This window comes from Polypterus senegalus, chromosome 5 (genome assembly GCF_016835505.1).
Source record: "Polypterus senegalus isolate Bchr_013 chromosome 5, ASM1683550v1, whole genome shotgun sequence".
NCBI classification, from domain to species: Eukaryota; Metazoa; Chordata; class Cladistia; order Polypteriformes; family Polypteridae; genus Polypterus; species Polypterus senegalus.
The window spans coordinates 49,382,829-49,406,860 of record NC_053158.1 but is presented as its reverse complement, the minus strand read 5'-3'; the positions used below and the strand labels follow the sequence as shown (position 1 = coordinate 49,406,860).

General features: G+C 37.0%; 1 protein-coding gene across 1 annotated transcript in view; it reads left to right on the top strand.

Moving 5' to 3' along the window:
- The first annotated feature begins 2,994 nt into the window (after window positions 1-2,994).
- The window catches only part of vcpip1 (valosin containing protein (p97)/p47 complex interacting protein 1), a 36,399-nt gene continuing 15,361 nt past the window's right edge, over window positions 2,995-24,032 (top strand). The window contains exon 1 of the mRNA XM_039754599.1: window positions 2,995-5,813. Within this exon, the coding sequence (XP_039610533.1) occupies window positions 3,176-5,813 (2,638 nt within the window). The 5' untranslated portion in view covers window positions 2,995-3,175. The remainder of the gene's footprint in view (window positions 5,814-24,032) is intronic.

Sequence of the window (24,032 nt, the reverse complement as noted above, 5' to 3'; positions counted from 1 at the left end):
GATAAAAACTAAAATGGAAGAATATCTTTGTACAGAAGAGAAAGAGGGCAGTTTCGAATGATATTGGCAGAGTCAAGAATATTTGCAAAACAATGCTTTGATGTAACACTAAAAGTCTTAAAAACTTCACATCATGCACAGATATGTAGCTTAACATTCTACTACAATGACTTATCTCTTTCTCAGGTAAATGATCCACTTGCATTCAGCCATTCACATGATCTAAAAGAAAATGTGATTTGTCAGACCAGGCCACCTTCTTCCATTGGTCCATGGTTCAGTTCTGACATGTATGTGCCCATGGTAGTCACTTTTGGAGGTGGACAGGGATCAGCATGGGCATTCAGATTGGTCTGTGGCTTCACAGCCCCATATGCAGTAAGCTGCGATGTACAGTACTGTGTGTTCTGACACCATTCTCTCATGGCCAGCACTACCTTTTTCAGCAATTTGTGCTATTGTAGCTCTTTTGTGGGATCAGAGCATATGGGCTAGCCTTTGCTCCTCACATGCATCAGTGAGCCTTAGGCGCCCATGACTCTGTCACAAGATTGCCAGTTGTTCTTCTTTGGACCATTTTTAGTATGTAATTGATCCTAACCATTGCATACCAGGAACACCCCACAAGACCTACCGTTTTGCAGATGTTCTGACCCAGTCTTCCAGCCATCACAATCTGGCCCTTTTTAAAGTTTCCCAGATCATGTTGCCCATTGTTCTTGCTTCCAACACATCACCTTCAAGAATGAACTGTCTCTCTTGTTGTCTAATATACAGGGTGGTCCAGATCTAATTATGCAATTATGAAAAGGCGAATACATCACACCTGCTGTTTGACTGACAACCGTCTCCCCACCATTTTGGAATGCAGGGTAGGGGCTGCCATCTATCGGCAACAAAAATAATTTTTTGTGAATTCTCCATGTAATAAACTTAAGTTATAGCGTAATGAAAATTGCATAATCAGATCTGGACCACCCTATATTCCACCACTTGATGGGTGCCACTGTAAGAAGATAATCTATGTTATTCACTTCACCTGTTAGTGGTTTTAATACTGCTTCCTCTTAAGCATGCTATATACAGTACAGGACAGTACAATTATCCATGAGTAAAACATGCCTGCATTACATCAATTTCTGGTTTTCCTAGTAACATGGGTTTTGCTGAAGGTCACCTCAAAGCACAGTTTTACATGAAGAGTTTTCTTTTAAATTGAAATGGGTTATCAGTAGGACTAAAATGAAATTTGTGTATATACTAATATCATTATTAGATATTTACAATTTTCATTTGTTTAGGTCATTCACTCAAGTGTTTCTTTAAAGTCTGAGGATGCAAATTTATGTATAAAAATGTGTGCAGAGCAGGCACTTGGGGCATATCCATTCAAAGTAAACAGATCCGCTTGGAAATATAAACGATTTTTCAGGGAGGGTTGAGGGTCCCCTTTTGAAACTATATTGCAATGTAGTAGCTCATGGGGGGCCCATTAAGTCTAAACTGATGTAATTTGTCCAATCTTGTCTTGGATCAGAGGACACTTCTGTCTCTACTTCTCTCTCCCTTCCTTCCCTCACCTACCCGCTTCACAGATACAGCACCTGACACCCTCACTGGAACATTACATTACTGGTTAACCACTGAGTTTTGCATCTTCCTTGAGATTGGACGAACTTTCTCCTTCCAATTTACATTGCACTGTACAAGTCAAATGTGATCACATCTTTTTTTTCCAGGACACCACCTTCTGTATTTGTCTCTCCACTCTGTTGGTTAGTGTGTAAAGCCTGCTATTAGTGCCATGCAGAGCATGATTACGAGAGATCAAAAAATGCATCTACAAATAAAAAATGTGACTGCTAATTTTGTTTTTTAATGTCACCAAAAATCAATCAGATCAGTCAAAGCATTTTTGAGATTTTAGTGTATGGGGTGGATTGGGGCCTATATATTGATATATCATAATGTCCTTTCTTAGAGGATGCCTACAACCCAAGACGTACAATCCTACAAAATTTCAGCTTTATAAATAAATGGAAAATACTGCGTCAGTCAATTTTGCATTATATATATATATATATATATATATATATATATATATATATATATATATATATATATATATATATATATATATTTATTTACTAAAAGGAGAGAGATATTACTTTGTAGTTAAGTCAGGCTTGCAGTAGAAAAATTACATTCTTTACAAAACTATTTTTTATCATTATGACATTAAATTAAGTGGCTGACACATAGTATGACTCACAAAAACACACTGGTAGGTCTTGGCAAAAAATATATATATATATATATATATATTTCCCATGCAATTGTTACTTGTAAACAACTTTACTTCGAGATAATATAAGAGTCAAGAACACAAAAATGAATATAAAAATGCAGTAGCAACTAGTAACCTGTGCTCCATAATATACATTTGTTTGTAAAATACAAGTTACTTATCAGTGCAACAATACAAAGAAAAACGTAGTTGGCCGTGATAGTTTGGGCAGTTAATGCGACTTTCTAGTAATATCATCTTGAATCCTGGAATTACTTCATACTCACAAACATCGATTATCATTCAGTGCACATACGCACTGTAACCAAACATCAAGTAACGGTTACAAACACTACCAGAATACAGATATTTTAAGTGTTCACTTATGAAAGCCAGCTAAACACTGCCGGGTACAAACCTTTACTCTTCCGGATTACCGCGGCTACAAAAAGTAAACACGGATATGGCGTTTATTTCTCGTTCTGGTAGTTGTAGTACACAGGTTAGACTTTTCAGATGAATTACTGTAGGACTGTATACATATTTAAAAATACATTTCCCATGCTCCTCCAACAGTATCTTGTGTTGTTATCGTTCCGTACGGTCTCCTGGAACATGTAGTTCTTTTTAGCAGCTAACTCCTGTCTTTTAAAAGAACACGCTAGACATGTAAAAACTACAAACCCAGAATGCATTACAAAGCGTCTGGTCTTTTACCGTTCCAGAAAAGGCAGCGAAAAAGTCGATAGAAAAAGGAACCGCTTCCGTGTTGTTTTAGCTGTGTTATTGTGATACAGAATAACGGCGTGAGGTGAATCGGGGAAAATAAATCGCCTTTTAGAATGTGTTTTTAAACACTAGTCAATACCGACAGCTTATATTTCAGAAATGTCGTTACACCAAGGGTCGAAGAAAAAGGACAAGCGAATTCTGTCTGGCAGCTGCCCGGACCCCAAGTGCCAGGCGAGGCTATTCTTCCCCGCGTATGGCTCCGTGAGCATTGAATGTACGGAGTGTGGGCAGCGCCATGAGCAGAAGAATCTGATAAATGTGGAGGAGGTTACGGATCCGGACGTGGTGCTGCATAATCTTCTGAGAAATGCTCTTCTTGGGGTGACGGGAGCTCCCAAAAAGGGAACCGAGTTGGTGAAAGTAATGGGACTTTCCAACTATCATTGTAAGTTGCTGTCTCCTATTCTCACGAGGTATGGCATGGATAAGCAGACAGGCAAAGCCAAGCTTTTAAGAGACATGAACCAAGGCGAGATGTTTGACTGCGCTCTGCTAGGTGACAGGGCTTTTCTCATTGAGCAGGAGCACGTGACTACAGTGGGCTATGGTAAGGACCGCTCAGGGAGCCTCCTTTATCTCCATGATACTCTGGAGGAGATCAAGAAAGCTAACGAGAACCAGGAGTGCCTTATTCCTGTGCATGTGGATGGGGATGGTCACTGCTTAGTGCATGCAGTGTCAAGGGCACTAGTCGGAAGGGAGCTTTTCTGGCATGCTTTAAGGGAAAACTTGAAATATCACTTTAAGGAGAATCTGGACCGCTATAAAGCTCTTTTTCAAGACTTCATTGATGCAGCAGAGTGGGAGGACATCATCAACGAGTGTGACCCCCTCTTTGTTCCTCCAGAGGGGGTCCCACTAGGACTACGAAATATTCACATTTTCGGTTTAGCTAATGTGTTGCACAGGCCAATTATTCTTCTAGATTCCCTGAGTGGAATGAGAAGCTCTGGAGATTACTCAGCCACTTTTCTTCCTGGCCTTGTGCCTGAAGAGAAGTGCATGGGCAAAGATGGGCAATTAAATAAGCCAATCTGCATAGCTTGGAGCAGCTCAGGTCGCAACCACTACATTCCTCTTGTTGGAATAAAAAACACACGTTTGCCTAAACTGCCTTCTAAACTTCTCCCGAAAGCTTGGGGAGTACCACAGGAGCTCATTAAAAAGTATGTCAAGTTGCAGGCTGATGGGAGCTGTTTAATTGGAGGAGACAGAAGTCTGCAAGACAAGTACCTTATGCGATTAGTCAGTGCGATGGAGGAAGTCTTCATGGACAAACATGGTATTCATCCATCTCTGGTGGCAGATGTTCATCAATATGTATACAGAAGGACTGGTGTTATAGGAGTACAACCAGAGGAAGTTACTGAAGCAGCAAGAAAGGCAGTAATGGAGAATCGCCTCCACCGTTGCCTGATGTGCAATGCACTGTCAGAACTTCACGTACCTCCGGAGTGGCTTACTCCCGGTGGCAAGCTCTACAATTTGGCCAAATCCACACATGGTCAGCTGAGGGCTGACAAAAACTACAGTTTTCCTCTAAATAATTTAGTTTGCTCTTATGATCCTTCAAGGGATGTTTTGGTGCCTGATTACAAGCTGAGTCATTTGAATGCCTGCAGCTGGTGTCATGGAACATCAGTGCGTCATGTGAGAGGTGATGGGTCAGTTGTGTACCTAGATGGGGATCGGACTAACACCAGGTCACAGGGGGGTAAATGTGGTTGTGGATTTAAACATTACTGGGATGGTAAGGAGTATGAAAATCTGCCTGAGGCTTTTCCAATCACTCTAGAATGGAGCGGGAGAGTAGTCAGAGAAACTGTGTACTGGTTCCAGTATGAATCTGACACTTCCCTCAACAGTAATGTTTATGATGTTGCAATGAAACTTGTCACTAAACATTTTCCTGGAGAGTTTGGGAGTGAGATATTGGTGCAGAAGGTTGTAAACACTATCTTGAATCACACTGCCAAAAAAAACCCAGATGAATATACACCAGTGGCTATTGATGGAGCACATGCCCAACACCATGGAGATGCACAAGAAGCACAAGCTACTATAGATGTCCAGCCTCCTACCAAGATAATTTTAACTGGCCAGAAAGGCAAGACTCTCCACAAAGAGGAACTGACAATGAGCAAGACTGAGCAGAATATTCAGCAAAATATTGCTGAGCATGCCTCAGTATTGCAGAAGAAAAGAACTGACAAGTTGAAACAGGAGCAAAAGGGTCAGGAAAGGCCAACATCTCCAGGACCAGCACCATCCAGAGGAACTCCCTCGTCTACACCATCCACACCTACAAAAACTTCCTATTCCCCAAAATCTAACAAGGAGAAGAAAATTCGGGTGACCACCAACGATGGACGGCAAGCCATGCTAACCTTGCAGACAGAGACCACATTTTATGAACTTCAGAGAAGTATTGCCAAAGAGTTCAGTGTACTGCCTGACATGCTGTGCATTCGTTTTGGCTTCCCTCCTAAAGAGCTACTTCCCCCTGCTGAAGGAATGGAGAATGAACCTGTTCCACTGCAGCATGGAGACAGAGTCACTGTGGAGATCCTCAAAGATTCCAGAGAGGAAGATGAGTCACGTGATGCTCCTGAGCCTTCACACCACTCTATCAAAAGTGATGGATCTGCAACTGGTAGTCGAACAGCTTCCAGGGAGTTCCAGGAGAGCATTGACCTAGAGATGTCTTCTCTATGCCTTCTAGCAACCCTAATGGGTAAGATGTTTGCAATTTGTGTGTCATATTTTTACTTTAAATATACAGAGAACTTAAAGGAACCTGACATTTTCTTTAAGTGAGCATTTTTTAATAATACATTTCTTTGCCTTTTGTCACAGGGAGATTACCGTAAAAAGAGAAAAATGTATTGTGTCGTTTTTGCACTTTATAAATTAGTTGACGCCAAAGCATTGATGATGCATACAAATCGAAATCTGTGTATTTTCTCAATATGCCTTTTCCAGCAGTGGGTCAAAATATGCCAGAGTGTATCCCCACAGTCTACCGCAGAGCACATTCATTCACACTTTTGCCCTCTGTCATCCCTGTTTTTCAATATGAAGTAAGCAGCAGTGCCAGAGAAAGTACAGTCATGGGAAGAATGTACTAACTTTTCATACACTGAGTCGAAAACTGAATCCATTGTTCCTGCACTATGAGACACTACAATGCTACAGAATAGGAAAAAAGAGAAAGAAATATATGCGTAAAATATGAAATAGGGTCCCAGTCTTTGTTACAAAGTTATTTCTAAGGTTTTGATAAAATTACATCCGTTTCAATATGCAAAGATCTAGTGCAATTACTGCTCATTCTGTGGAAGACCCCCTTCTATATGTGCCCATGATGTTTTTAGCATTTTTGAGTTTTTTAAAAATGGAGTATTCAGTTTTAGGTTGGAAACCTGGGAATTTACTTGTGTGTGTGTGATTTCTTATTGTCATGGTACAGGTTACCAAAAATGCATTTTTTGTCACCACTTCTCCCTATAGTCTTTGATTCATGCATGGCAAAGTTTGTTATGATCTTTTTTTAATTCATTTTAGTTGTCTAGTGAATTCTTTATTCAGCTATACATCATCAAGTCTTTTTACTTAAATATCATTGTATGAAAACAGTAAAAGTTGAAATTCAAGACATGGATTAGTTGCTACTTATATTGGCATGCACAAATTTAAATTGCTGTAGAAGTATAATTTGTGTTACTTTTTTAACAAAAGGAGCTAAATGCATTTATGCAAGTAGCAAGGAGCAGAAATTTGCACATGTTGGAGTTGTGTTTGACTTTTAGCTCCAGAACAGCCCCACAAATGCCACAACTGTGGATAAAAAAGCAATTATGTATATTCTGGTACAGCACTTTTCACAGTAGACTGTCACATCATAGCTTTTCAAATTTAAATAGAGGAAACATGTTACCGAAATAATGTTTTTTTTACCAATAATGTCATAGTCATTAATTAGACTCAATAGACATGAAATGTTTTAATTCAGTGCAAAGAAAATTAATAAAAGGGAATACAGATCTTTTGATTTCAAAAGCTGAGTGATTGGTGTTCTAGCAGATGATATTTTTCTGCAGCTAAAAATCCTTAGTACTGTATATATTCTGTTAGAGGCTTAAATGTATATTGTATATATTCACAGTCTGACCATTTAATAAGCATGAACTTCAAATTGCGTTGCCTTTCTGGACCTTAGAGAGCACAAAGTCTTTTGTTCAAAGGTCTAGATCTTTCTTTTTTTGTGTTATACAGAAGTTGTCACCAATAATGATACAAAAAAATAAAGTTTAGATCATCAACAGCATCTTCAGGAAAACCCTAACATGCAAGAACTTGACATCATTACTGATCAACAACAAATATTTGAGGTGCAAACTTGACTAAATTGTGTCAACATCTCAAATCATGAACTAAAATTGGTTTAAAGGTCTGTTTGAAAGAAAATTAACTATTGTTCTGTGGTTAACAAAATCATACTGGTGATGTGAGTGAGTCATAAGGTAAAAGTTTGGCCCCTGGACTTTTGATTAGGCCTTGTAAGCAATGGGGATGAACCAAATAGTGAATGTGACATGAAGTGCTTATCTGAATGTTACTATGTTTAAAAAACTGAATCAATTATGATATTCCACTCTTTTATGTTGTGAATCTTACAGGAATACTCTACCCAAAAATAATATTTTTAATTGCCCCATGTACTTTGCAGTGATGGCAGAGAAAAAAAAATAATCTCATGTTTTCAAGGAAAATGGAGCTAGTGAAGTTAATGCCTCAAGGAAAATAGATGGTGGGCAGTGCTGGGAACAGCAAATGATATTAAAACATCCATAAAAAAAGTTACTCATGTTGCATAGTCCACCTAAAGTCATCCAGTCAAATACTCAAAAAATGCAAGATGTATGCAAAGTACATGGAGTAAGTAACATTTAAAAATATATATATTTTTGGAGAGAGTATTCTTTTATTTTATAACTTTTCACATAGCCTACAAACAGAATTAAGCTGAAAGTTAATTACATTTTATCAGACTTAAGGAAATGGCGGTAATTTGTTGCCATCTCTTTGGCACTGCTGTAACAGTTCTGCCAGGTTTGAATATACACTACGTACCCTGCAGCTGACTGATTTTGTTGAAGTTGACAACTTTTATTATATTTCTTGGGCAACGTAATTGTGTTGATTGGGTAGATTGGTGGCCATTTTTCTACAGTGTTTCAATGTAAATATTGGAATTCATATCATTGTCAAAATTGTAGTTTTCTGTGTTGTGCTGTGTATCATACTGTGGTTCAAATAATTATGTGGGGCATTTGTGCTCATAATGTGATATTATCTTGTTTTCAGTAATTTGACAATTATGTTAGCACAGAATTGATACCTCAGGGCCATGCCTATAGTGTGGCAGATACTCTGTGGAGAATGATGTCACACAATAATAATAATGTGTTTTATTTATATAGCACCTTTCCAATGCTCAAGGCACTTACTCAATGAGTCACGTGAGTAAGTTCTTAGATGTTCACAGCTTAAATATGTTTTAACAGTTAATAAAAATAAAATCAAGTACATTGTCAACTGTCATGGAATTTCACCATTCTATTTATAGCTTTCACACAATAAATCATACAGTTCTTAAAGCATCATGAATAGTGTTTGAAAAGATGAATAACAACTAAGGAGACTAAAAGATATAATTTTTCTTGCTTATTTTTTAAACTTTATGAAATAATTATGAATTTCCCAAATACTTGCACCCAAATACTTCTAGATTTACCAAAAAAAAAGTCTGTAGTAGAGAATCTTTATTTTGAATTGCCATAGAGTGCATCACTGTACTGTAGGAGTTCTGTTAAAATTGCCAAGATGTGTCCTTGTTCAATCTCAAGTTTACAATTGAGTGTGTTTGTGTGTAATGCCAATGAGTAGTGTCTTCTTGCGGGGATCTAGTAGTAAAAACGTGTGGTCACATAAATGAAAATAAGTTGAACTTTATTTTTTCCCAACCTTTTTTTAACATGGCTGTGATTTCAGTGCATTTTAAATGTACTGTATATATTAGAAAATAAAGAGGAAACAATGGCAAAAAGGCACAGAGGCCCCTTATCAGAGTTGATTTGCTGTTTTTGAAATTTTTGAATCATGAGCTGCTCATCAATATTGTTCATCTCCACATATATTAAGATATCAATAAACAAAGAGAGTAGTGTTTATTTCTAAACATTTTTTCTTCTTCTTTGTATTTACAGGCTTTGCTCATTTTTCTGCATGCTCATGTTTATCTCATGTTAAATTACAGTTTTTAATAGACAACATTTTTCTGCCCATCCACAGTTATCATTGCAGGTTTGATTCAGTTTTTCCAATGAGACATGAAATTCTCCATTGGGGAATTAAAGCATAATTTGTCATGTTATTGGTGAAGGGTGTTAAAATGACATTAAGTGCAGACGTAAGCATCTTCTTTCAAATGAAAAGAAAAAAAAAACAAAATCTGGCTAAAATAATAATGGAGTGCAGGAAAGATCTACTACTCTGCCATAACTCCAAACATAACCTTAAGAAGGGCACCATTCATGTCTAGATGTTCTCATTCGAATTACAGGAAAGAAATAAAAGTTTTTCAGCAGTAAATGAGAACATATTCCCACAGCATGTGCTTGTTCCTTTGGTGTTTTTGGTTGACTGAATTTTTGCTTAATGCAGATAACTATGCTTTGGGAAAGACTTTGCACTCTTTGAAATGAAAATCTTTGGGGAGTATCCACATACATGGATATGCATATAGCAAAATGCAGTTGCATTAAGAAAAAGGTAGAAAACTGCTTCTTTAAACAAAGTAGGATTTTAATAAGTATTAAGTAAATTGTAGCATTAGTAAACTATGATGAAATAATCTGTTATAATACTATGTTCAAAATTTTGAGAAAACGTCTGTCTGTGTGTGTCTTTGTGTATGTGCATGTCTGTGGAAAATCAAAATTGATTTTTGTGTCTTGGGTGATTACATCCCATCACAGATAAAACAGTTTATAACTAGTGGTTTACAAGATATCAAGCCTGAATGCTGAGATCAGTACTTATTCTTAAAAAACAGTTTGATCTATGTCCAGTTATAACTGACATAGAAATTGCTTTATTTAACCAGGATTTTTGCAGAGACATAGAAATTGCTTTATTTAACCAGGATTTTTGCAGTCTGCTCCGATTAGTCATAAGAATAGGCCTTTTGACAAATTGTTTGCATAAGTAGTTTTTTAGTGTGTAGTAAGAAAATAAGAAATTTTTAAGTGAGAATAGCTGAGATCTTTTTTGCTCTATCAGAACACATGCTAGATGGTGAAGGGAAAGAAATTAACGCACAAACACCTAGACCTGAAAAGGTTGAAGTGCACAGAGGCGTTAAGCCACATCTTTACCTATCTTTCTGTCTGTGGAGTCTGTTTACTTCTTTTGGCCCAATATGTTCAAAGTTGCTCATTTGATTCATTGCATTGTTCATTTTACTCCACATTTATTTGTGTAAGGTGGTAATGGTGTGTCCATGTTTCAGATACTTTCTGTTTGGAGTAAGCATGTTTTCCCCATGTCTGCCTGGGTTTCCTCCCAGTGCTTGGGTTTTCTACATTGGTTCAAAGACACGTAGGTTGAGTGAATTGGCACTGCTAAATTGGCACTAGTTTGTGTGGATGTGAGAGTGTGTTCACCCGGCTATGACTTGATGCCCAGTCCATGTGAATGTTCCTGCCTTGTGCCATATGCTTGCTGGAATAGGCTCCAGCCACCACAACCCTTCTCAGGATTAAGAGGGTTTAGACAGTGGTACAGTATTTATTTGGGTACATGATAAATATAATAATGGTGGTGTAATGTACTTGATTCTATATTATTGTACAGTACAATTGGTTTTATTGTATTGTAAAATCTTCTGTTGAGTGAGTTCCTACAGTATCACTAAAGTGTAATGTACATGGAAGTACTGTATGGACCATTCCATACATATTTTTTTATTATAGTAATTTCCTTCCATGTTGTCTAATATAATCATATTGTTCTCTTAATTGTAACAACACCTGTGCTGTAATTTATTTATAAAGTCACTTATTGTTAACTCTGTGCATGTTCATATGTGCTCCTTAAAATAGTTAATTTTGCTGTAGGACAGTTGGCAAATGACACAGTTTTAGCTCCAGAGTTTAAGTTCCTAGCAGTGTCTGTGTGATGTTTACACCTACTGGCTTTTCCTTCTGAAACTCGGGTTTTCTTAAGAGTGACAAAGTCTGTGTTTAATTCATAATAGAAGTCATGCAAATACAGTGCTTGTTGAAGGCTTTTGACCTTAATGTAGAATAAAAAGATAAAGTCAAAAATGATTGCAGTTGTATCTTCATGGAGGTATAATAAACAGCTTGTAGTGCTATGTGTACATATAGACAGGTAATGTAATAATAATTGGTAATGTTTACCAGTTTTTTCATCTCTATGTGCGTAAAATAATGAATGCAGAAACTGCTTTATATTAACAAAATGTTTTAAACATTCTTTTTAAATAGTTGTTGTTTGCTTTTTTTCTCTTAATTCTTTAAAAAAATAACCATTTAGAAAACAAATAAAAAGTCCTGTCTCCATCAGTCCACCATAAGCATTCATCAGAAGTGATGCTACTTAAGTTAAGTGCAAGAGGAAAAAAACAACCGCTTCTGTTAACATCTGTAGTGGTTGGCTGAGGAAATTAATAGGATAGGTATAGGTGTAAGCAGTTTATACAGTCGCATGGCAAGTAACTTTTTACATCAAACTTATTTATCAAGCAGCATTTATCAGCCAACATGGGATTGACTAATTTGGCACCTGTAATCACACATGTGCATACCTTCATGATTATAGTAATAGTAGAGGGGCCTAATGCCTAATGCACGTTCACGCAGATGAGCAGGGACCCTGGGCATCTTTCTTTGGGTGTTTTTCACAGTCGGTAGACAAGTCTCTTTAGTGTCTTGCGTTTTTAGAACTGTGACCTTAAATGCCTACTTTCTGTAAGCTGTTAAGGTCTTAACGACCATTCCACAGGTGCATGTTAATTAATTGATTATGGTTAATTGAACATGCATGGAAAACATTGTTTAAACCCTTTACAATGAAGATCTGTAAAGTTATTTGGATTTTTAAAACATTATTGTTGAAATACACAGTCCTGGAAAAAGGAACGTTTCTTTTTTTGCTGAGTATATATATAGAGTAGAAAATTAGTCCATTAAGTTGCTGATTACTAATTTAGAACTCTTTTGTTTATGTAGATTTCCTGCAGATTCTTTAATTTTTATTATATTGGTTAAATACATACTGGTAACTTTATCAGTGGCCTTAAATTATCCAAGTGAGTGAGTTTGCATTAGATCATGCAGTACACTGCAGCATTATTCACTCTTGGTTCCAGACATGCACCCATACTTAAAAAGTTTAGGATGCTAAGGACCTCGAACCCCATAGTTGGGAAGAGCAGTTACAGAAAATGTAATGAATGGATGCATAAGTAAACACATTGTGGTAACAGACCAGATGTGAGAATGAATACTTTGTCATATATCTTAACTTTTTATAACCAGGCAAAGAGTACATGATCAAATCTTAAGTGAAAATGACATGTTGCAAAATAATAATGCTACTATACTAATTTGAACAAATATTTATGAAAATACTTAAAAGTGTGCATTATAAGGTGTTTTTAAAACCTGAAAGACCAATAAGAAAATTTTAGGAGAGGAATGTAATAGTGTGCATTTGAAAGTAGAAATAAAATGAAAGTTAACAAAAAAATTAAAACAAAGCTAGAAACACAGTATGTCAACTGCCAGGCCTTTCTCAGATAATTATGGCTCAAAAACCAAAATAAGACATTTATTTTTGTACTTATTTTTCAGCATGGAATTGTGTTTTTCAGTCAGGCTAGCAGTTCATGTAATGTTAGTCAGTCAGTCATCATCTAACCCGCTATATCCTACCACAGGGTCACGGGGGTCTGCTGAAGCCAATCCCAGCCAGCACAGGGTGCAAGGCAGGAACAAACCCTGGGCAGGGTGGCAGCCCACAGCAGGCACACAACACACCAAGCATACACTAGGGACAATTTAGGATCGCCAATGCACCTAACCTGCATGTCTTTGGTCTGTGGGAGGAATCCAGAGCACCCGGAGGAAACCCACGCAGACACAGGGAGAACATGCAAACTCCACGCAGGGAGGACCTGGGAAGTGAACCCAGGTATCCTTGCTGTGAGGCAGCAGTGTCACCGTGCCGCCCTTCATGTAATGTATCTTCATTAATTAAACTGTGCAAAATAATGGGTTACAGCAACTGTCTAAGGCTGAGTTGGCCCATTGTTTTGTATTTCAACAAATAACCAACAAAAAAAAAACAAAACTTAGTAGTCTTAATTGAATCATGCATCACTTAAACAAAGAAAAGTGTTTTTTTATTCTACTGTACACAAGTGAGTCATAAGTTCTCTTATCCACCTTCCTTTATCAGATGACTTGTAATAATTCGTTTTTATCTATCTGTCTGTCTGTCTAAAATGCTAAGTGTTATCTGTCTGCTACGCAAAAAACCAACAGTCCTGGGCCTTAAACCTTGATCTTGGTCATATTCAAGAACTTATGCTGTAATAAGTGTTACACAATCCATAAAGTGGTCTTGCAGGCTACCTCGGCCATGAAATTGGGCTTTGGATCCTTCTCACACCAAGCGGCAATGAGGTGGTGTGTCGTAGCTAGCAGAAAGGGAACAGTGGTGAGCGCCGCTGACAGTAAAAGAAACGCTGTGAACTCAACTGACAGTGAAGCATAATGCACAGGCCTATTGATTGCTTTCATTGCAAGTACCAGACATGCAAACTCCTCTGCCACATTACTGGGCTTCAAGTCCTTTGCAGGGTGAGTGGAGACATGACCACATGGCATAGGTGGCATGTCTGTGAGGAAAAAAAAAGTGGCAAAATTAGATAACAGTAAATGACATTGCAGCAATATCGGTGAATTGACCTGTAGCGTTGAGATAGGTGTACAAACCACCTTTCTTTTAGGACTGGAGGACCAAACGTTGCTAGTGTATATGTTATTTTCTCAAGCCTTTTAATAAAGAGTGGTTTTCAGTATCACAGATATGCAGAATAGATAGATAGCATACTTGGGTAGGTTTCTGTACCATTCTTCAAGGACTTGAAACAAGAGCAATAATAAGGTGTAGGGGAAGCTGTTCAGAGAACCAAAATACACTGCCAAATATTTTCTAACAAAATTGTGTTGCCTTAATTTTATAATGAGCATATGCAATCAAATAATCATAATTTTGAATTTGGTTCTATATATTCATTGTTACGAAGGTGGTTGGAAATATGAAAATATTTGTTCATTCTTTTAACATGAAAAATTCTTCTTCCTTTGAGGTCTTTGTTTGGATGGTGTCTTTTTATTTCATGCTTGGCATGTTCGTGGTTTTAAGATGTGTATATGTTTTTAATTGCTTCCCAGACTTGGCCTCATTTTGATACTTTCCAGTAATAGACAAGCATTTCCTGAACTTACCCACCCAACTAGCTGCCAAGACCTTTAGTTTTCTTCCTGCAAGTGTAGTTTGCTCATTGCTGTAGTACAAAAGTCAAATTAGCATCTCTTAAGTTGAATCCAAAAGCCAGAGGTGTGTTCAATGTCTACATGAGAGAAAAACAGTAAAAAAAACAAAAAAAAAAACAAAAATGGAATGGTGTCAGACCACAAACGAAGGATTCATTATATTTGGTGCAAGGAAATGGGCATTGTTTGAGGCTGTAACCTCAATGGATATATGAACCAGGCAGAATTTGTAGAATTGTTCCTGTAGGAATGTGATTATGAGAACATGTTTATAAATCAAAATAGACTACTGGTCTGAAGTTTCAGAACATCTCAGTTTTTCCAATGTTTCTTCAAATGAAATCAGTTGAAATGTCATGAATGACCTAAAATGGTGAAAAAGGTAAGCAGTAAACTGCCAGAGGTTTCTATTTAAAGTTTGTTAGCAAAAACTAAAAATAAAGGAAATTTCAGAATATTACAAATGGGCCTTCTTCAGGGAACAACAAATGAAGGTTCTACATGCAATTAAGGTAAATGAAGTCTTGTAGGTTGAAGCAATTTGCACAGGTGCCCCAACTTCTATTGATTACTTAAAAGCTCTGTCTGTTTTAAAGGAGAGTTGGTACAGAGTGTTACTACACTCTCTAAGGTACTACTTGGACAATATTACACTGTAGAAAGTTGCTAATTCAAATGATCAAGAAATGGCAAGAATGCAGTAATTAACAAATTAAGTGAAAATAGAGCATTATTACCTTTAGAAGAGTAGATCTTTCATTTTGAGAAATTGTAAAAAGTAAATCAAAAGTGTCAGTGAGTACAGTGTCTTACATAATCAATCCAAAGGCAATTGGAAACTGGAAGACACTCTGATAGGAAGAGATCTGGCAGACCCAAAGTCACAACCCAATCAGAAGACAGGTTTCTGATGGTCAGCAGGTTGATAGGTGCCTCACAGCACAACAGCTTCAAGCACAGCTTAACAGTGTTCAAAGACAGCAAGTCTCAGCTTCTACTATGAAGAGGAGACTTTGTGCTGCAGTGGCAGTAAGAATGTCATTCCTTAAAGGACAAAATAAGGCCTTGAAATGCTGGCTGCAGACTGGAAGAAAGTCTCTAACCAATGAATCAAAATTTGAAGTCTTCGGCTCATCACGCAGGGTGTTTGTATGCTGTTGAGTTGGTGAAAGCATGATTCCTCAGTGTGTGACACCAACTGTCAAACATGGAGTTGGAAGTGTGATGGTCTGGTGTTCTTTTGCTAGAGGCAGAGTTGGTGAGTTGCACAGAGTGACAGGCATTCTGAATCGAAAGGGTTACCACAGTTTGGCTCTTGTATCATGCAAAAGGTGGCTAGTTTGATTAATCAAAATTACTTAAAAGCCCAGTGCATTTTACATATTTTTGACTAATACAGTTTAATTAAAACATAAAATTACATCCTATGCCTATGAAAGTACAAAAATATTATCTGTATTTTCTAGATCGCACAAAATGTGCTGGCAGAGGGCAAAAGCAGACAGTTTACCTGGGGTCCAAGGACTGTGGAGTATTTGTTGGTGAAGAAAGATTCATTGTTCTTGACTTTGCTGACAATGCTGTGATCATCGTGGAGTCAATGGAGGCTCTGATCGGTGCTCTCAACAGACTGAGCAAGGAATCTGAGTGTTTGGGCTTGTGAGTGTCCTGGATAAAAAACAAGATCTAGGCCTTTCATGACTTCTTAGGCACATCCATCAGCAGTGTGTCTGTCTGCAGAAAGAGTGTCAACCTTGTCGAGAGGTTTACTTACCTCGGCAGTGACGTTTATTTCTTTGGTGACTCTTCCTATGAAGTCAGTACACTGATTGGGAGAGCATGGGGGTAATGTGGTCGCTGGAAAGGGGTGTGTGGCACTCTCGATATCTCTGCAAAAGGACAAAGATTCAAGATTCAAGTCTTTAGAGTTCTGGTGCTTCCTGTCTTGCTAATGGTTGCGAGACATGGATGCTATCCAGTGACCTGAGATGAAAACTGGACTGCTTCAGTACCGTGTCTCTTCGGAGAATCCTTGTGTACTGCTAATTTGACTTTGTGTCGAGTGAGCGATTGCTTACAGACTCCCGAATGAGACACATCAGTTGCACTGTGAGGGAGTATCAGTTATGGCACTATGGCCATGTGACACGATTCCTCAAGGGTGATCTGGCTCACAGGATCCTCATTACTGAGGACCCGAGTTGCCGTACCAGTCCAAGCGGACACCCACATAACACCTGGCTGCGGCAGATAGAGGGTCATTCTGGAGAATGGAATTGGACTGCGTGTCTGCCTTGATAGAGGGTCATTTCTGAAGAATGGGATTGGACTGCGTGTCTGCCTTGAGGGTTGCCAACCAGGATCCCAAGCTTTTTGTTGTGTGGGGGGTTTGGCAACGTCCTTGTCCAGTGCATGCTCCCCAACCTGATCTGACCTGACCTACAGTGCAAGAGACAACAATACTTTACTGGTGCAGAGCTTTTGGTAGGTGGAGCTTGAAAGTGAAACTAGGATTTGGTAGAAATGATTGCTTCAGAAGCAGTCAGTATATACAAAATGAAAGAGTTTAGAACATCAAGGGAGTGCTGCAATAGAAAATAGCCATGCAGATTCCTCTAGTAATGAGGCATCTGACATCATCGCAACATATCCCTACTAAAGGCTGGAGTATGTTTCTGTGTTTTTGCTTGTATGTTGACGAGGCCTTCTGTGCTGAATAGCTTTTACTCAATAATTTTCCTATGTTTCAGTTGCAAATAAACAAATATACCGCAAATATTTTCAGCAGTTTGTACAGTTTCTTGTAAATATTAGCTGTGCCACAGTAATTTTATGTTTTATTTGGGTATTTGTACAAGCTTAACCCAGTTTGGGGTTGTGAGGAACTGGAGCCTACACTGGCAGCATCATATGTTAGGCAGAAACCAACACAGGAAAGTTTGCCTGTCCATTGTAAGGCACACTCATAAATTCAAGCTCACACTTGTTTACTTTCAGCAGATGCAAGTTACTTTTGATCATCATACTTTATAAAATAACAGTGCATTATTATATATGCAAGCAGCTCAATGTTTGCAAAAGCTTTATTGAAAATACATAGGTTGAAATATGATGGCTAAATATTCAGTTCCTTTGGCAAGAAAAAGCCATTTGACACGTTCTTTGAAAGGCCTGTACAAGCTTTACATACCTTGTGTGTTAGCCTGTAAGAATCTAGTAATTTGGCACTGCTCCTTTTGAAATGTTGCTGACTGGAAAGTGTGCTAGGTTGTACTTGCTTAAAAATGAATTGTATAAATATGATTAAAATATACTATAATTCAGCTCTTTTTTTCTCCTTTGACTTCTGGCACCCAAAGCTTTCTTTTAATATCTGTTTAGATACATAGTTGATTCTAGATTTCACATGCCTTTTAACCCAGTCTTGGCTTCATTTTTGCCTCTTGCCAAGAGAAGCTTTAGAAGCATTGACTTGTATATCAGTTGTAGCAGTTTCGTAGTACATAGATTGCACCTTTGTTCACTTTACCACTTTTTCTTCTACTCTGTGTATAGACAAAATGAAGAATAAGCCATTTCTATATAGTGGACTCACAGATACAGTGCAAAGTTTTTTTATTTTCTTGCTCTTCATGACAGTGCTTATTTGAAGCAGTTCAAAGAGAATGATACACTACATTCACTCTGAAATCACTCTTGTGACTATGGTAATTTGAGCTGATGTAACTAAGGCTTTCAGTTTTCTAATGTTCTTTGACAAACGTTTTTGACAAACTCATTTTGGATTTGCCTATTTATCCGTTGGATTAGATTTTTTAGTTTCATAATGTAAGGTTCTATTTTAGTGCTTCAGTATGACTTTATGATTATTAGTTTAGAATGTAGCAAAATATAACATTTTTGGAGAAGGAGCTGATAACAAATGCTCCATCTTTATTGCTATATTAATACAAATAAAATATTTTCTTGCTCTTAGTATCATTTAAAATATCAGGCTCACCTCTTGTGCAAATTGGATTGCTCATCTTTGAGGACTGATTTGGTTCACAATTTTGGTTAATTGTGCTGGAACATCAACATCCATTGCTTACTATAAGGTTTAACTTGAAGACTCCGGAAACATTTTATTTATCAATTATAGAGCTAAATTACTGCATAAATACTTAATGGAAATAAGTAAGCTACTTTTACAGTGTTATTTGGTTTTCAGTACACCTTCCTCAATGTTATTTAAAATTTGCTTTTCTATATCTGATAATTTTAGAGTTACTATTTAATGCTCATTGAATGATTAACTTGAAATTTCAGTGCACATACACAGCTGCCTGTGCTTTTTCATTTCCCCACTTAAGCTAATAACAGCTTTGCCCATTGCATTGTTCTTTCTTATCCGTTTGTGTAATGCATAATGAATGTAATTATTCAGAGGAAAGTATGGAGGAGAAACAAACCAATTTATAATTCTGTAGTTCATTCATCTATCCTTGCAACTTGAGTTTAGATTAGTGTCACTGTTCTTCCTGGACGGGCTAGAAGGTAAACTAATGGAGGTTAACATCAGTGTGAGATCTTCCCATATTAACTATGCTTCAACATTCCCAACATGAGTGCTTCAAGTAAGGTATTTGGGAATTTACAAACTAACCTGGGTAAATGTAAATAACGACATTTAAACTTATTGTTTGATATGGAAATACAGTTTTCTGTTGAGACATTTGAGGTTTTTAAAAGACCTGGGGATAATTTTGGTGGCAATGAGTGCAAAGCAGAAGCCTTGTTCAATTGTCTGTTTATTACAGGGTATATATAGATCCAGATAAAAAAGATCAATTCCCCCCTACAGATTGGGAATAAAAAGCTACCAACTTGAATATACTTTTTTTTGATTGAGGCACTGAGTATTAATTGAGACGATTAAGACTGAATTCATTTAAATGTTTTTCTAGTAATAAAACAATTATCTGACGGGTTTGTTCTCCAGGTATTCTATTAGAGAGAGAGGATTGTAGATTGTGCCAATTGAAGTAACCCTTTACCAAATAATACATTTTGGATTTTTTTAGATCAATAGTTTTCTTTCATTAACAGTGTTTATTTGAGGTGACTAAGCTTAACATGCAACATTCTGGTGCAGTATGTTCAGTGCTGTATATGATTCTGTTAAAAGTCACATTGTTGAGTGGATGAGACAATATAAACCTCTTACCAAGCTGTCTCACTGTAGTAAATCCTTATTTTATTACCATAGACAAAGCACTCTCAGCTGTGATGGTATTTGTTATTTCTCCAGATACTTGTCCACCAATGATATGTTTTCATGTTTTGCTTATGCTGCTTCCAGAGACCAGACTTGCAAGCACATCACCCCTCACCAAGGCCAGTGCATTTAGGTACTGTTGCCTATATGGTATTCTTCAATGACTTACCAATACTTTGTAGAAACTGTATATTTCAGTACTTCATAATACCTTTTAAAATTCCTACTCTGTACATACCTGTCAGAGTCCTAGGATCCACTATCATTACTCTTCTTTTTTTTAATAAAGTATCATTATCATTTTGAAAACCTCCAATTCGTAGGCACAGCTTGTTCTATGTGAAATATTCTTCTTACCTTTGTATAGGGTGGTCCAGATCTAATTATGCAGTTTTCATTACGCTTTAACTTATTAAGTTTATTACATAGAAAATCATCCAAAAAATCCTGGACCATCGAGAAGTGTGCGAACTGGAATCGTCCTTGCATAAAATCAAAGTCATCCAGACGATCTGGATCTGCATAATTAGATCTGGACCATCCTGTACAATAACTTTCCTCAATAATAAAATTTTATCTGGTATGTCTCTGTAATGTAGTTTTTAAACTGAGTCTTTATTTCTACTGACAAATGCAGACTTTTTTGTACTCTCTGACAGCTCATACTGAAATTAGCTACTAAGCATGTTCAGTTCATTGTTTCATATTCTGTCTTAACACAAGTACATTTGCAGGTTGGAGTGGGTACTCTCCTATAACCTTTAGCTATTCACCAGTTTTCTACTAGAGTAAAAATGCATAAGATCGTCTACTCTTCTTGCTCACCTGCTTATTTGTGAACCCTTATAAATCCTGTCAAGTATAATAATACCTAAGATGATTCACCCATGCTTGTCAAATTTAACATAGATTGCTTAAAACACTGGTTCAATTTTAAATTGTTCTGTTTTACTAAATTTCGTAGTATTTTTTTTGTTCATGTAAAATATTTTATCGTGCTAAAGTGTTATTTTATTAAAATATGTATTGCTTTAATACAGTATATACAGAGCTGTGAAAAAGTATTTGCCTCTTCTCAATATTCTTGATCGTTGCAAAGTTTTATTGTTCTCAAACCTTTACCCAAAGTCTAATAATAGGTTTAAAACAGCTACATGAACAAATAGCACATGTTTAACTTCAATTATCTAATCAGAAAAAACTTTCAACACCAATAGGCACTGCTCCAAAAGGTAATTTCCACATAGTTAAAGTTAAAGGGGTAATTGGTGTTAACTGATTGTTCAGAGCAAGGCCTGCTTTCAGCCATGTTTAATGTAAATCTTAATTATATTGACTCTTATCATTAGAGTCAAGTTTATAGCACAGAGGTTGAAAAAACACAAATAATAGAAATATAGAAAAATAGTAGAAATTCCTGAAGAGATCAGGAAAATGGCATTGATATGTTTAGTCTGAAAAGAGCTACAAAAATATTTATAAGGCTCTTCCTCTGAAACACAATGAAAGCCCAAGAGCTCCAAATGGAGAAAGAACACTTGGACAAGTAGTGAATCTCCCTGGCAGTGGTCAGCCTGCCAAGATTACTACAAGAGCACAGCTTAAAATCATCTAGGAATTCAAAAAGGATCCTAAAAACCCACATGATTGAAGACTTCTTTTGACTCAGCAAAACTCAGTATTTACAACTCTGTAAGTATAAAAATGTGCTGCTTTGCAGAATGGCATAAGCACTGTTAACAAATAAGAACATACAACGCTCATCTCTCATTTGCTTTTTTTTTTTTGAGAATGTTCTATGAGCAGATTAGACAAGATGTTTTTGGACAAGAAACCCATTATTTCTGACATAAGACAAAGTGGTCAATCAAAAGTAATAATATCTTAGCGGTGAAACGTCATGGTTGTGTGCTGGTACTTGGCTGCCTCAAGATTCAGACAACTTGACATACCTAAAAGAACCACAACTTCTGCCCTGCAGCAGAAAATTCTTAAGTTGAATGTCCGGTCATCTCTCCATGAGCTGAAGATGAAGGATAACTGGGTCATGGCCATATATTGATCCAACCATAGAAGCAAGTGCATATCAGAATGGCTGAATAGAAGCACAATTAAATTTTTATACTGCCCTAGATAAATGCCAGACCTAAACCCAATAGACTGCTATGGCAGGACCTGCTTACCAATTAGCAGTCAATTTCCAAGGGGGTGGGGTTTGAAACGGAACCTGTCCCAGCTAGTATAAGGCATAAGGCAGGAACAAACAATGGACAATAGACTAGTCCATTGCGTGGTGAACAAAAACACACTCACACATGCACACACACACATACACAAGGGCTAATTTAGAATTGCCAACTTACAAAATTGCATGAATTTGGGAACCAAAGCACTCGGAGGAAACTCACACAGACAACAGTGAGAACATGCAAAGCTATAAGCAGGGAGGACCTGGGATGTAAAAAGCCTGGTCTCCTTACTGTGAGGCAGCAGTACAACCTCTCTGTCACTGTGCTGCTTGTGCTTACCAGTGTTTCTTTATTAGAGTAGTTCTGCAAGGAGTTAAAATTTCTCCATAACAATGTGAAAGATTGATGCTGAATTATAGGAAGCATTTGGTTTAAGTTATTGCAACACTGGGTGCAAGGCAGGAAATGGCCCTGGACAAGGGATCAGTTCATCGCAGGACATATACACAACCTCATGCCATCACACTGAAGCCAGTTTATAGTTATACCCTGCATGTCTCTGAAGATATGAGAGAAAAACTGGAGTATATGAAGGCAAAGACACACAGAAAAAGGGAGTATTTTGAAATTTCACACAGATAATGATTGGCAGTTGGATTTAAATCCACGACACTGGATCTGTGAGTTAAAAATACTAACCACTGTGACACATGTATGTATTTAGTTCAGGAGTATTTTAGATTATTACAAATGAATGTGATTTAAGGAAAAATCCATGGATTTTGAAGGTGGATGTGAAGTAAATAGATGGGTAATTAGAAATATATGAATATTGATAACCTATATTAAGTGTTTGGATATTTTTCTTGGATTCTGTTCAGTGTGGCTTAACCTACGTTAAACATAACAATTGTTTACACATACAAGATAAAAATGTAGTCTAGAAGTGAAAGGACAAACATTAATCCAAAATATTGAACAAATTAACAGGTAAAAGCAATGATGAAGGTACAGTAAACAAATGTATTCACTTTTATTATTTTTGTAACTCTGTCATTTGTTCACTTTTATATATAAACTTTTACAAATGTCACTGCTAATCAGTTACAGTACATGCAGAAAGTATATCCATACCTCTCACTTTTTCACATTTTCTTATTTTGTATCATTATATTAAATCATTACATTTTTTTTCCTACTCAAACAACACTTGATTTCTCAGACAAAGCAAAAAAGGAAAAGAGAGAAATTTTCAAAGTTGTTTAAAAATTAAAAAACTGAAATAATACATTGACACAAGCATTCAGACCCTTTTTATTTTATAACATTTGAAGTCTGCCTAAGGTGCATCCCATTCTGTTGATCACTACTGATGTTTCTACACCTTATTTGAAATCCACCTGTGTGGTAATTTTTTTTGATTGTACATGATTAGAAAAGGCACACACTTGTCTATAGAAGGTCCCACCAAGTCATGTGTTCAGGAGAGTTGCCTACAGAGTTGAAACAGCATTGTGTCAAGGCATAGATCTGGGGAAAACTACAAATAGCTATGCTGCATTGAAGGTTTCAAAGAATACATTGGTCTCCATAATATTTAAAGAGAAGTTTGGAACGACCATGACTCTTCCTATATGTAGCCACTTGGCCAAACTGAGAAGTTGTGTGGCGATGATCGAAACTTTCAAAAAGACAACCACTGCAACAATCCACCAATCTGGGCTTAATGGCAGAGTGGCCAGAAAGATGCCTCCTCAGTAAAAGACACATAAAAGCCTGCTTGGTTTGAAAAAAAAACTAAGGCTTCAACTAAGAATTCAGAAATCAATTATAATCATTTTTTAATTTGGAAAAAT